General features: G+C 35.8%; 1 protein-coding gene across 8 annotated transcripts in view; it reads right to left on the reverse strand.

The window, feature by feature from the left end:
- The window catches only part of Gk (glycerol kinase), an 80,497-nt gene that overhangs the window by 28,333 nt on the left and 38,588 nt on the right, over window positions 1-13,576 (reverse strand). For 6 of the 8 annotated variants that reach the window (XM_026402621.2, XM_026402622.2, XM_026402623.2 and 3 more), the window contains 6 exons: window positions 11,721-11,858; window positions 9,701-9,810; window positions 9,258-9,324; window positions 8,131-8,148; window positions 6,151-6,186; window positions 5,703-5,770 (listed from right to left, as the gene is read on the reverse strand). In XM_026402621.2, the coding sequence (XP_026258406.1) occupies window positions 5,703-5,770; window positions 6,151-6,186; window positions 8,131-8,148; window positions 9,258-9,324; window positions 9,701-9,810; window positions 11,721-11,858 (437 nt within the window). The remainder of the gene's footprint in view (window positions 1-5,702; window positions 5,771-6,150; window positions 6,187-8,130; window positions 8,149-9,257; window positions 9,325-9,700; window positions 9,811-11,720; window positions 11,859-13,576) is intronic. The other 2 variants (XM_026402624.2, XM_026402619.2) reach the window with 1 other exon arrangement.

Here is a 13,576-nt window from a genome sequence, read left to right on the forward strand (position 1 = left end):
AATCATTTCTTCCATTTGTATTATCTTGTCTGGGGATATAGCTCAGTTGGTAGAGTGCTTGCCTCGTATGCAAAGGTCCTGGGTTCAATCTCCAGCACCACAAAAAATAAATAAAATAAAATAAAATTTAGTTATCATTTCATGGTGTTTTTTCTTTTGGGGGGGGTGGTACTGGTACTGAGATTTGAACTCAGAGGTGCTCTACTAATGAGCTACAACCCACACTCCTTCAAAAATAATCTTATTTTGAAATAGGGTCTTGCTAAACTGCCCAGTCTGTCCTCAAACTTGTGATCCTCCTGCCTCAGCGGTTTGAGGCTAGAATTACAAGCATGTGTCATTCATTTCACGGGTTTTTTTGTGGGGGGGACACTTGGGATTGAACTCGGGGGCACTTGACCACTGAGCCACATCCCAGTTCTATTTTGTATTTTATTTAAATGAGTCAGGGTCTCACTGAGTTGCTTAGTGCCTCACTGTCACTGAGGCTAGCTTTGAGCTAGCAATCCTCCTGCCTTTGCCTCCCAGGGGCTGGGATTACAGGTATGCACCATGATGCCTAGCTAATTCCATTCTTTTTAAGGGAAAAGCAGGTACCAATTTAAACACCCTATTTTTAATTTTTTTTCAGTTAACACTCTTTGTTTGTTTGTTTCTTTATTGGGTGGGGTTACTGGGGATTAAACCCAGGGTGCTTAACTATTAAGTGATATCCCCAGCCCTTTTTTATTTTGGAACGTCTTTCTAAATTGCTGAGGGCCTTGATAAATTGCTATGGCTGGCTTTGAACTTTCAATCCTCCTGCTTCAGGCTCCTGAGCCACTGGGATTACAGGCATACACGACCATACCTGGTGGCTTAAACACTCTTTATACTGAATAGTTGTGTATAAGTGTTGAAGTGAATTCTTCAATTAATATACTTAGTAATTATAAGTTTTATCAATGTATGAAGAGATTTTTTGGTACCTTTAGACTGTAGCTTTCAAAGCAGTACACGGGCAATTAATTTCCTCTTAAATTATATTATTCTGTCTTCTCAGTCATCAAACACATGTGAAGCTATCAGCATTTATGTGGTCTACATAACTTGTCTCAACATTGTACCATTTTAAATATCCCAGAAATATATCTGATTTTTCTAATTCTGCAAAGGTAAAGAAGATGGCACACAGGGGCAGGGCAAGTAGCCTCGAGCAAAGCTGGGAGGGAGGTAAAAGACAGTATTATACTAGTCAGTGTCCCTAGGGAGAGGAGGTTGTCTTCCTGAAAAAATGTAATTTTTTAAAACATTTATTATTTACTTTCAGTTAGACACAATACCTTTATTCCATTTATTTTTATGTGGTGCTAAGGATTGAACTCAGGGCCCTGCATGTGCCAGGAAAGCACTCTACTGCTGAGCCACAACCCCAGTCCCTGAAAAATGTATTTTAATATTCAAAGAATCCATGTTCTTTCTAGAAAGATTGGGAAATACAGCTAAACTGAAAGACAAATTAGAAGCAGCCACAATCTGTTCTCCCACCCTAAATCAGTGATGGGCTTTCCATTAAATTCTGTGCTGCCTGTCATTTTCTCCCTGCTGAGAATGGGAAAGATTAACTAATTGTTCAACCCTAATTTTTCCAGCCTCTTAGAACTTCATTCTGCCCATCATCTATCTACCATGTATTTTACAACTTCCATCTGTTCTCTGCTCAGACTCCAAAGGAACATTCTGTGGTCTTATTATAACTTAAAAATAAAACCAAAATTCCCAAAATGTTCAATAATTCTGTGAACACCACAAACTTTGTACTTCTGTCACTATTCCTAAATGGTTGCATTTCTGGAAAACACATTCCATCATGTCTCTACTCACATCTCTTGTGACCATTTACAATTTAGCTTCCATCTTGAGCATTCTACTAAAACTTCCTTCTGGAGATAACCAAATAAAGATCTAATTTCTACATACAATGGTCTGTTTTCAGTTCTCAGCCTCCATAACCTCTTTGTAGTACTCTGCATTGCTGACCATGCCTCAGTTTTAAATATCCCTACTGTGGTTTTCCACACTAATGAATACTGTATTCTACGTTTCTGAGTTCTGTATTCTGGTGCCTAATTGTCCTAAATATCTCCTTGACCTGTATACTTATTCTTGGTAATGTCACCTATACCTATTACTTCTTTATAGGGGAAATTTTTTAAAAATCTCAACTTTTATATTGAACTTTTTTGGGGGTGTTTGGGGATTTGAACCCAGGACCTCATGCATACCAGGCAAGCACTTTACCACTGAGCCATATCCCCAGCCCTTTATATCAAACTTATTTCACAGTTTTAAGTATTTGTGATATATTACCTACCTGTACCACAAACAGTAATACTCCTAACAGAAATTTTTCTACATGGACCTATTCCTTACTTTGGCTAAGCCTAACCACTTTGTCCCAAGACCTAGACTCCATAATTAATTTCTGCAGTGTTATGCACATCTACCTACAGTCTCCTTCTGTGTCCTCCTCTGGTGAGTCCATATCCTCATCACTGGGATACTATAGTGGCTTCTTCCTTGGCCTCTTTGTCTCTTTTTTCTTGTTTCTCCTTGCTTTAAGCCAGGACTGCCATATAATTAACTGAAAGTTCCCACCATCTCTCTACACACTTCAAAAGTTTCCCACTACGTATCAAGAAAAAGCTTCTTGGCTTGAAATTTGGGGCTTCATAACATGACCCTAATTCCATTTTCTACTACGTTACTCTAAGGTTCTCTACATTCTCTAAACTAAGACTTCAATGTCCCTATTATCATTGTTCAATGTTTTCTACACTCTCCAATATTGCTCATTCTGTAAAACATCTTGCTACTAACATAATCTTTTTAAAAAAAAATTTTTAATATTTATTTTTTTTAGTTTTCAGCAGACACAACATCTTTGTTTGTATGTGGTGCTGAGGATCGAACCCGGGCCGCACGCATGCCAGGCGAGCGCGCTACCACTTGAGCCACATCCCCAGCCCCTAACAATCTTTTGTGACTTTTCTTCTCTTGCTTTAAAACCCTTCTCTTGCTTTAAATAGCATGCTGCATGTGATGGTGCATGCCTGTAATTCTAGCTACTCAGGAGGCTATGGCAGGAGGATGGAAAGTTTAAGACCAGCCTCAACAACTTAGTGGGAATTTGCCTTAAAATATTGAAAATAAAAAAAGGGGGACTCTGGCTGCAGCTTGGTGGCAAGGTGCCCCTTAGTTCAATTCCCTACTACTGACCCACCCCCAAGGAAAGAAAATAGAAAAAGAAATCTAAAAGCATTACTTCTAATTTTCTTATAGCAGGTAAGTTCTGATTGATATATAATTGTGTATCTGTGTCCTCTCTCTCAGAGAAAAAAAAATATGAAATCTAGGGTTTTACAATTTGTTACTTCCCTCCTCCAACCTGTAGTAGCAACAGAGGTACTCAAACATGCACTCCTTAACTTCACTGATTACACTTAAGGATATGGCTGATAATGCTTAAGGGGAAAAGAAATAAAGAAGGAAAAATAGGCTATTTCATTGAGTCCCTACCATGTGTTATCTACTATGGTAGGCACTTGACATACAGAGACAGCATCTGATTTCCTAGCATTAGTGTTCCTGGCAGAGGAGGAAATAAGGCAAAAATATCTTCATTTTCTATGACTCCTCAAACAGCTGCCTGAAACTAGGATTCAGAGAATATGTTCCCTTACTCAAGCTGACGTAAGTGCTCCTTGATCGTAACCTTACCAAGACCTGCAAAGAATTTTCATATTTCCCCATCCCCAACAAATTTTCACATAAATAATGCTATACTTGTTACGTGAGGACTGATGACCCTGCTGGACCACTGGGCTATAAGTACATTTATTAAAATTGTTAGACATTCTATTATTATGATGATGATAATTATGATTATTATACCAGGGATTGAACTCAGGGGCACTTGACCACTGAACCACATCCCCAGCCCTTTTTTTATATTTTAGTAGTAACAGGGTCTCATTGAGTTGCTTAGGGCCTTGCTAAGTTGCTGAGGCTGGCTTTGAACTTGTGATCCTCCTGCCTCAGCTTTCCCAGTCAATGGGTTTATAGGCATGAGCCACTGCACCCAGCCATTCCATTATTCACTGAAGTAAAAACTGATGAGAAAATTAATACATCATCATGAGAACCATTAAATATAAAGAGTCTTTTGCCTCTTGCTAGGTAAATAGAAATCTTTTCCACACATGGACAGTAAAGTATGGAGGGTAAGAGCCCCAGCTAAGGAATGAGATGACTGGGATGCAAATAATACATTTCACACTCATTGAATGTGTGATGCTGCGTAAATTAGTTCTCTTATTTAATTCTTAGTTCCCCAATCCACAAAATGATAATCATACAATATGTATGGATGAAATGATATAATGTCATTTAAATATATGGAACATTATATATAACCCAATAGCCATTGGCTGAGCCTGTGTTATAATCAGTATTATTTCAGCCTTTGGGACATATCTATTTCTGTTCATAAATACATGTAATTGACAAGTGTTTTCTTTAAAATTTAAAAGATTACCTTCATATACAATTAATGGTGTTAAAGAAAGAGCACCAGACTGAGAAGATGTGGGCTTGAGATCTGGCTCTGCCTTTAAGTCAAGGCTATGACCTTTCTCTGAGCATCCATTTTCTTACCCTAAAGTGGGTAAGAGGCTAGTTCCAGACTCGACACGGGTAAGTAGTAAGGAGATAAGATTAGGAGAAAAATACTCTTCTCTACTTCCTTCATTCTTTCTACTTCTTGTCATAGAAGACACTTTAGATTAGGAGTAGGGGAAGCACAGTGCCAGGAAAATAACCTTAAAAATATGAGCTTGTGATTACATTGAAAACTTGAGTAGAAGTAATATGCTCAAAATTGTACCTTATTTTATGGCTCTACCTCACCTCTTCCCAGCCCTCTCTCCTGCCCCACCAATCTTCCCATAAAAAGAAAAGAATACGGGGCTGGGGATGTGGCTCAAGTGGTAGCGCGCTCGCCTGCCATGTGTGCGGCTCGGGTTCGATCCTCAGCACCACATACAAACAAAGATGTTGTGCCCGCCGAAAACTAAAAAATAAAACTTAAACAATTCTCTCCTCTCTCTCTCTCTCTCTCTCTCTCTGTCTCTCACTCTCTCTTAAAAAAAAAAAAAGAATACTATGAACCTAAATTTAGTTCCTGTGGAGAAAAAGGTAATAAACTATAAACTCAGATCTTTCCAAACTGCACCAGTGTGTTTGCATATGGTGTAATGCATTTTATTTGAAGGAGACGGAGAAAAACAAATGGTAAAAAGAATGAATGAATAAATAAATAAATAAATAAATAAATAAATAAATAAATAAATAAAAAGTACACATTTGCTGGGCATAGTGGCCCATATCTTTAATTTCAGCAATTTCAGAGGCTGAGACAGAAGCATAGCAAGTTTGAGGCAAGCTTGGGCAACTCTGAGATGTAGAGCACCCCTGGGTTTAATCTTCGTTATCACAAAATAAAATAAATAAGAATAATTTAAAAACTACATATTCATATTGGAGAGAGTAAGGTATTGATTTGCAGTCTGGATGAACTTTAAAAAGTTTTTCTTCCGTAAAGCACCAAAGGAGAAAAACAAACACACATCACAATGGTTTTTAAGTCTGTTTCTTAAACTCACGTGTTTTTGGCTTGTCCATCCTGGAAACACATTTGTCCCACCAAAGCAGCAGACTGGTCCCCCAGACACTGAAAGTATAAAATGATAGTAAAGAACACTAAAACAACATTACTAATTTCTTTCTTAAAAGAGTGACAGAATTTCTTTTTATTTATCGTTCTACCTATGCTTCCTGCATGTCCTCCATTTGGCCATTCCCCACATTTGTTAATACCCATACCCTACAATATAATAGGTATGGGAAGGGAGAGGTAAAATTAATTTCTTCAAAAGATTCTCAATGACTCACACTGTCAAAAAAGAACAAAAATTAGCCAATTTTGTGACTCTCACTGGTTTTCTCCAGTTTAGGGAGAGGCTGACTGATTAAGATAGAGGAAGAAAACCACTACACAGAGGAGAGTGGGAAAGGAGAAGCATCAGGGAGATGTTTGGTGACAAAACTTACCCCAGATATTGGCACACCTTCCAAGGCCCCAGCTTTCTAATAAAAATTTAAAAAAAGGATTATGAACAGTCACAAACTGTTGACTCTGCTAATATTATTGCAACAGGAATAGACATAAAGAGAGAGCAACGTGCCAGAGGATGTGGGCAGACAAGACAAAGCAAGTGTTTCAACTACATGAGTAGTACAGAGACAGATACTAGAAGTATACCTAGAACGTTGAGAACAGACGTGGTGCTGGAGAATGAACATGGAACACTGGACTGGTAGTCGGGAGACATGGGCTCTATTCCTGGTTAGTTGGTGTTAGGGCACAAGCAGGCTGCTGAAACCTCTCTATGCCTCAACTTATTACAAAATTATATGATTAATATATCCTTTAAACAGCTATCAAACCAACATGGAGTATATTTTGGGGGAAGGCTGTATTTTTATCAACTCTTCTTTCTATTCAAGTTGCTCTTAAGAAACAAAGAGTATACAAGTATTAGATATTTGTTCATAGCAAACATCATTCTTCAAATTTAGATAAGGAACAGTTAAATTATGAAATGAATAATGGACTTTATTTTGATCAATATGGCCAACATTCTAGGAAGAATACTGAGATTGAAGTGGCTGGTTGTAGATACTATAAATTTAATTAAAAAATCTACTATGGCTGGGGGTTTAGCTCAGTGGTAAGCCTTTGCTTAGCATGAGCAGGGCCCTGGGTTTCATCCCTAGCATTGCCAAAAACAAACAAAAAACCACTAATACAAAGCACATTTTATTGATTTTAAGGAATTAGGGGGATTAAGAAACATAATCCTTGAGGTAATAATGATGTACCAGGAAGAGCAAATTAAAGCTTTGGACTCACTCCTCTGCCATTTGTGAGCAAGTCTCTTGGATCCTGGGAGTTTTGGGCACCCTATCTGTTAAAGTGAGGGTAAGAATAAAATCCTTCCTCATATAGCTATGATGACAAGGAAAAAATGCCCTCTAGATATCTGGTATTATTCTATTTCTTTCATGCCTTCTGTTTAAATTAAAGACCCACTACTTATTTAAAAAAAATATTTTTCTTAGTTGTTGATAGACCTTTATTTTTTTATATGCAGTGCTGAGAATTGAACCCAGTGCCTCACACATGCTAGGCAAGCGCTCTATGGCCGAGCCACAGCCCCAGCCCCAAGACTTGCTACTTTTATTTATTGTATATTTCTTTGAGAATCTGAACCTGGATACTAAGTAAAGCCTAAATTCCATAAAAAGGCTTAAACTAAATCAATAGAAAACCTAGGTTTTATGTCTTCTTTGTTTGTTTTGTGGTGCTAGAAATGGAACCCAGGGCCTTGTGCGTGTTAGGCAAGTGCTTTACCTCTGAGTTACACCCCTAAGAATTTAAATCTTGATATATTTAAATACAAGAAGTCCACTTGTACTTTTGAAATTATCAAACTCTCAGCAGGATCTATTGTGTATTCAGGCATGTAAAGCACTCCTTTTTCTTCACAGTGGGGAGCATTTAGAGGATTCCCGGAGTGTCTTCTGATGAAGCATGCAGAAAAAGTGACAGTGCATTTCCAACTAACTTGTCTAAAAGTCTGCTTAAAGTATCATGTAAGATAGATGTTCAGGACATTTAAAAACTGTATCAAAATTTCCCTACTTTATGCTAAAGTCCAAAGCACATCACAACTGTGCTTTGTAACAGATAATATTAGAATCTCTCATCCCAGGAAACTACCTAAGTCTTTTATTTTAGAACCATCACTCTCAGTCTATGGAAAACTTTTTAAAGAAATGAAAAAACAAAATTAAACTCTTTTAAAAAAATCTAAAATATGACTAAAGCTTATAATATTTTTGGAGGGTCATGAACATTCTAGATCCATATATTAAGTAAATAGACTTCCACTTGTCTAAATATAAATGGAAATGCACTGTATCTTTTCCAAATGAATGGGTAGCATAATTGGTGGGCAACCTACTCACCAGGCTATGAGAGATTTTCTATAGTCAGCACGGGGGAAAAAGGGACAGAAGCACAATATTTTAAATGCAAGAGAAAACTAGGCCAGTTAAATGTTTTCTTTCAATCATTCTCTGAAACTAATTCTCAAGAGTAGTTTCTTTTTCTCTGATCCAGTTTGTGATAGCTATGAAACCACAAAAGTGCTTTTATTATAGATAAGCAGTGACTATGTCTCCCTTAAGAAATTCCATGTTGAATAAAAAAACAGAAAAAAAAATGAAAAGAATTCTGTGTTGCCTTAAAGCTTTATAATAAATGAAACAGTTCAGAATTCTTATTCAAGCTTTGTCCAGAGCACTTAGTGTTCAACTCCATGATTAGTAACTCTATAAATGGATTTTCTAAAATTTTCAAGAAATGTCTACACAATCTTTTTACACTTCATCTTAAACTTATTTTTTAAGTTTTATCATAAATTCCACGATATTGTGCTCAAATACCAGTTCAATCCTCTTAGAGGTTTTCATTCCTCCTTTGTTATCATAGACTCTCAATGATGCTAAGCACACTTTTTGCTAAAACTACTTTTTTTCCCTGGGTTTCAATGAAAACAAAAGTAAAAATGTCCATTATGGATATCAGTTTCATTAGTCATCCCAATTCAAGACTAGATTCTCTGTTTTCAGTTTCTTCCATAAATTTTTCTCAGGCTAAGAATATAATATATAACAATGTTTTGGCTATTAAAAGAGATTCAACAGAAAAAAGAACACCATTAAAATGTGAACAGTCATTCTCTAAATTAAAAGCAGACATCACAACTACAAAACAGTTATTTAGATTGAAAGAATAAACTGGCTCAAACATTCCCACACCACTGTTCATACTTAAAAAATACTAATATTTTTCAAAGAAAAGCCAATTAAAGTTTATGAATATAAAATCAATTGGTAAGAAGAATTCTAATGTTTTTAGTTATAAACTATTTAAATAATACTAAATTCTTAGCTAACATACTACCAACTTTCACAGCAAAGTCACAAATCTCCAAACTATAATACAACAATATTGGCTGCTGAATTCTGAATGGTAAAGTTTTTTAAAAAACAAAGTTCCCTCCTCCATTTATTTTATTTCATTTTTTTACCATTAGGCCATAGATCTCAGAAGAACTCCGAACATTGGGAAGAATTTCCATTGGAATTCCAAAAAAACTGAAAAAGAGTAAGTTTGGGTATATAACAATTTTAAATAAACATCTAGAAACATATGTATATGTTCAAAGAAAAATTTAAATTAGAAAATGGATATATTTGAGTATAGAGAGTAATGAAAATATACTTGAATATTCAATAATCTAACTTTATGCAATAGAACCAATAAAAATTTAAGGGCACACACAAAACCAAAGAACATTTCTAGAAGGACCAAATCCATGAAGAATAGTTAATTTGGCCTCTTTATTGTACATGCATGCCTCATATCAACTGTTAAATTTTAGTGCTTCACTGACATCTGAAAATAGTGTGATTTAGGTTATAAATAGGTAAAGTATTGGGAAAGCTATCCTTTGGACAAAACACAACTCACTCGCAGAGCTCTTTATCCCATTCCAAAGAATGAATGTTGAAAAGCATTGTCCTACTTGCATTCGTTACATCGGTACAGTGGACGCCTCCATTGACTCCTCCTGTCAAACTCTAGACAGGATAAAAAGCCAGGTTAAATTTGTACTTACTTGCTACTTAATTCACACATTGTTAAGGGCCACAATCAGCAACAGAGCACATAAAACAAAAGAAAGAAATGTCTCAATTATATAGCTTTTTAGTTTTCAACAGTGTCCAATGGAAATGAAATAGAAACAACGTACATAATTGCAAAATTTCTAGTAGCCACATTAAAAACATAATAACATGAAATTAATTTTAATAAAACCCTAGATTTTATTTAGCCCAATGGATCCAAAATATCATTTGAACATGTAATCAATTAAAAAATTGATACTGAGACATTTTACTTTCTTGTTTTGGGCTAAGTATTTTATACTCATAGCATATCTCAATTAAGACTGACCGCATTTAAAGTATTCACAGCCTCATGTGGCTCATGGCTTACTGTAATAGTGCAACTGCAGTTAATTGATGGTTTAAAAAATCAGTTTTGTTTTCATCTTATCTTTGGAAAATTCAGAGTCTCGTTAAATTTGGCTGGGTGAAATAAATAGAAATATCTGCCTCCTGAAGATTTTTGAGAGCCCCATGTCACTGTTGCTTTATTTTTCTCTTTTTTATGACAATTGGCATTGGGCTGTATCTGTACTGACCCAAGCACATATTCTGAAAGTGGAGTTTTAAACTCTCCATGTTAATACCCTCCCACTGGAACTAGAAGCAATGCTATCTTCCTTTATGCAGAAGCAATACGAGATGAGAAGGAACAAAAGTGAGTAAATGGCATCCCACCCGGGTAAAACCAAGATGTGCTCCCTCCAGTCTCCTGCAGTTCACAGTTCTTACTCTTGTCTCACTCTAGTTCAAGACACTGTCAGAGCTACTCATTCAATTATGACTCACACATGGAAAAACACCTGGCCCAGAGCACAAAGCCCAACTTGCCCCATCCAAGTATAGGAGAAGGCACCTCATTTTAGAAGTGGTTCTGAAAGACCTGCTCTGTGGATCCAGCAAGTGAGATTTGGGACAAAATTCCCTTGAAGTTCCCTTGTAACCTTGCATATTTACAAATAAAATATTATGTCTAGGATTTGCATTAAAATTATCTGCAGGAAGAAAAGAATATATGGGTATCTTTGAAACAAATAGTCCACAGGTTGATGATCACTGTCCCTGGCTCACAGTTAAAGTTGTTCATTATACTACTGTCTATATTACTCTTGGAAATACTGGAAAATCATCATAAAAATAATATAATATGAGGGCTGGGGTTGTGGCTTAGTGGTAGAGCACTCGCCTAGCACATAAGAAGCCCTAGGTTCAATCCTCAGCACCATATAACAATAAATAAATAAAATAAAGGTATATAAAAATATTTTTAAAATAATATAATGAGGGAGAGGGAGAAGCACCACAGGATATGTACTTTTAAGATACCTGTTGGAAATATTTGAAATGTTAAGTTTTACTTGTCCATGTTCAGCATAGGCAAAAAGATTAACAGAAATTTCCACTCTGATTTACCTTCATATTATGGCTTGATTACACAAAAGACATCTGTGTGATGTTGAAAGCGAATGACAAAAGTACCCTAAGTGTTTTGTAGTGTTAAATAGCTATTTCTTCTTAAGAAATGGCTAGTGGCAAAGAAGAGAAAAGCTATATCTAAATTACTTATCCTAAAAATAATAGATATATGAGATATGGTTTGATAGTTGTCCACCATTTTCACTGAAATAAGGCAAGAAAAAATAAAGAGAAAGTAGACAAAAATGACTCTCAAACGGAGACTGAAATGTTCTGCTGCCTTGAGTGGTTTTTGTCAGGAATGCTGCTAACTAAAAGTTTAAAATGTGGTAGAAAATACATAGGCAAGGCAGTCTAAAAATGTTGTGAAAAAAAATCCTCCACGTATACATTGTATTTAAACATACCCAAATAAGCCATGAATCAATGGTCCCAAAAAGAGCTCTATTTTCTTCAACAGCCTTTTGAACTTTTCTCACATTGTCAAGGAGCCAACGAAGTTTCACTGCACTGAAGTAAGTGCTAAGTGGAAGGCCTGTCTTGGACTAAAACAGTTATGAAGTTCGGTCAGAAAATTAAATTTATAACAGTTTTAAATAAAACCTCCAAACCAAAGAACTCAACAAATCACAAAATATTCACTGGTTTTAAAGGCAATCCCATTGTATTATGAATGAAATACTTTTCCTATCTCATGGCACAGGAAGCACGTTCATGAACAAAGATCAGAGTGATTATGTTTGAGTTCAAAGAACATCCACGTAGCAAAGTAAAGAGAAAATTAAATGACATGATGTCCTATAATTAGATACTGACAATGTAGATGTGAACTTCTGCAATACATTACCATCATATGTAGAACCTAACCCAAAACTCTGCAGTTTATTTTATATTTCACAAAAATGATAGTTAACCCATTCACAGAGACTACATTAAATCATAACTACATCGAATCATAAAAATGACTATAGCTGGAAAATTTAATTTTTTCCAACACGAAACTTAATAATAATACATTTGTTTATATACACACATACACATATTCAAATAATATAATAATATAAAATTACTGGAAACTAAAATAGAACTCAAAGCCACACCAGAGTAAAGTGACACAGAATTGCTCTGTGTCACAAAGTAGCTGGTTCAAGTCAGCAAGTACAGTGAACAGAAGGAATGTGGATTGAATAAAAGGCTAGAGGTAATAAATAAAGGCTAAACTTCATAATGAAATCACAGTCACAGATAGGATAGTGATTAGTTTACATATGGGCTTATCAATCTTCCTTGAGAATGGATCAGGTCCAATTCTTATTTCTGTTGGAATATTTACTATCAAATTTATTTGCAAATGCTGATTAAAGTTAAGTGGTTAAGAAAATTCATACCTAAAAATAATACAAGTATCTTTCCCTTCGATCTCTATTCTCATTTAGCACCTAACTGCTGAAAGTGATAACATTTCCCCTTCTATCTCATGTTTCATAAGAAAACCAAAGAATTTACTTCAATGCAACCTACGAGTTAAAGATCTTAACTCAAGGCTTCCTAGCTTTCCTAGAAAAAAGGATCAATGCTCAGAAATAATGGAAGAAAATAACTTATGGAAAAATTATTATCTGACTTGAAGGACCAAGGGTCATGCCATAGGATGACCCAGGAAGATTCCACAAAGTCAAAAGTGAGATAGTATATAACATCTCATTTTTATGATGAAGGCAAGAAATGTAAAAGTTGCCTAAATGGCAATGTAGAGAAGAAAAACATGCATCCCTTGAAGCAGAGTGAAGCTGCAGGTGGGAGTGAGGGTTAGGCAGAGTGACAAAAAGAATAGAATAGGAAATGGGCAAGGGGTTTTTCAGGAGGAGCCTGAAATTATTGGGTAGGGAGAGGGGCATGGAATGGTTTGCTAGATCACTGCAAATAATGGGATTTGATCACTATTTTTGGATCCAAGAAGCAAAAGAAAATGCCTTAAGTGTCCCACTGACAACAAAAAAGAGGATATAAAAAGAAAAAACAGAAAAAAGGGAACTTCCTTTTGATTCTAGAAGAACTTGATCTTGACCTTCCTAAGAAAAATGTCTTGCCCCCAAATTCTCTCTCCCTTCATTTATCTTAAGAGAGAGATCAACACAAGGACTGAAAATTTGGCAATTTTTATTAGCCTTCTGCATATGAAGAAAATGGAAAAGGTATTCAACCAAGTGCTAGAGTATTTTCTACTTTCTCCCCCTGAATCCAGACAGGAAACAATATGGAT

This window comes from Urocitellus parryii, chromosome X, assembly GCF_045843805.1.
Source record: "Urocitellus parryii isolate mUroPar1 chromosome X, mUroPar1.hap1, whole genome shotgun sequence".
Classification (NCBI taxonomy): domain Eukaryota; kingdom Metazoa; phylum Chordata; class Mammalia; order Rodentia; family Sciuridae; genus Urocitellus; species Urocitellus parryii.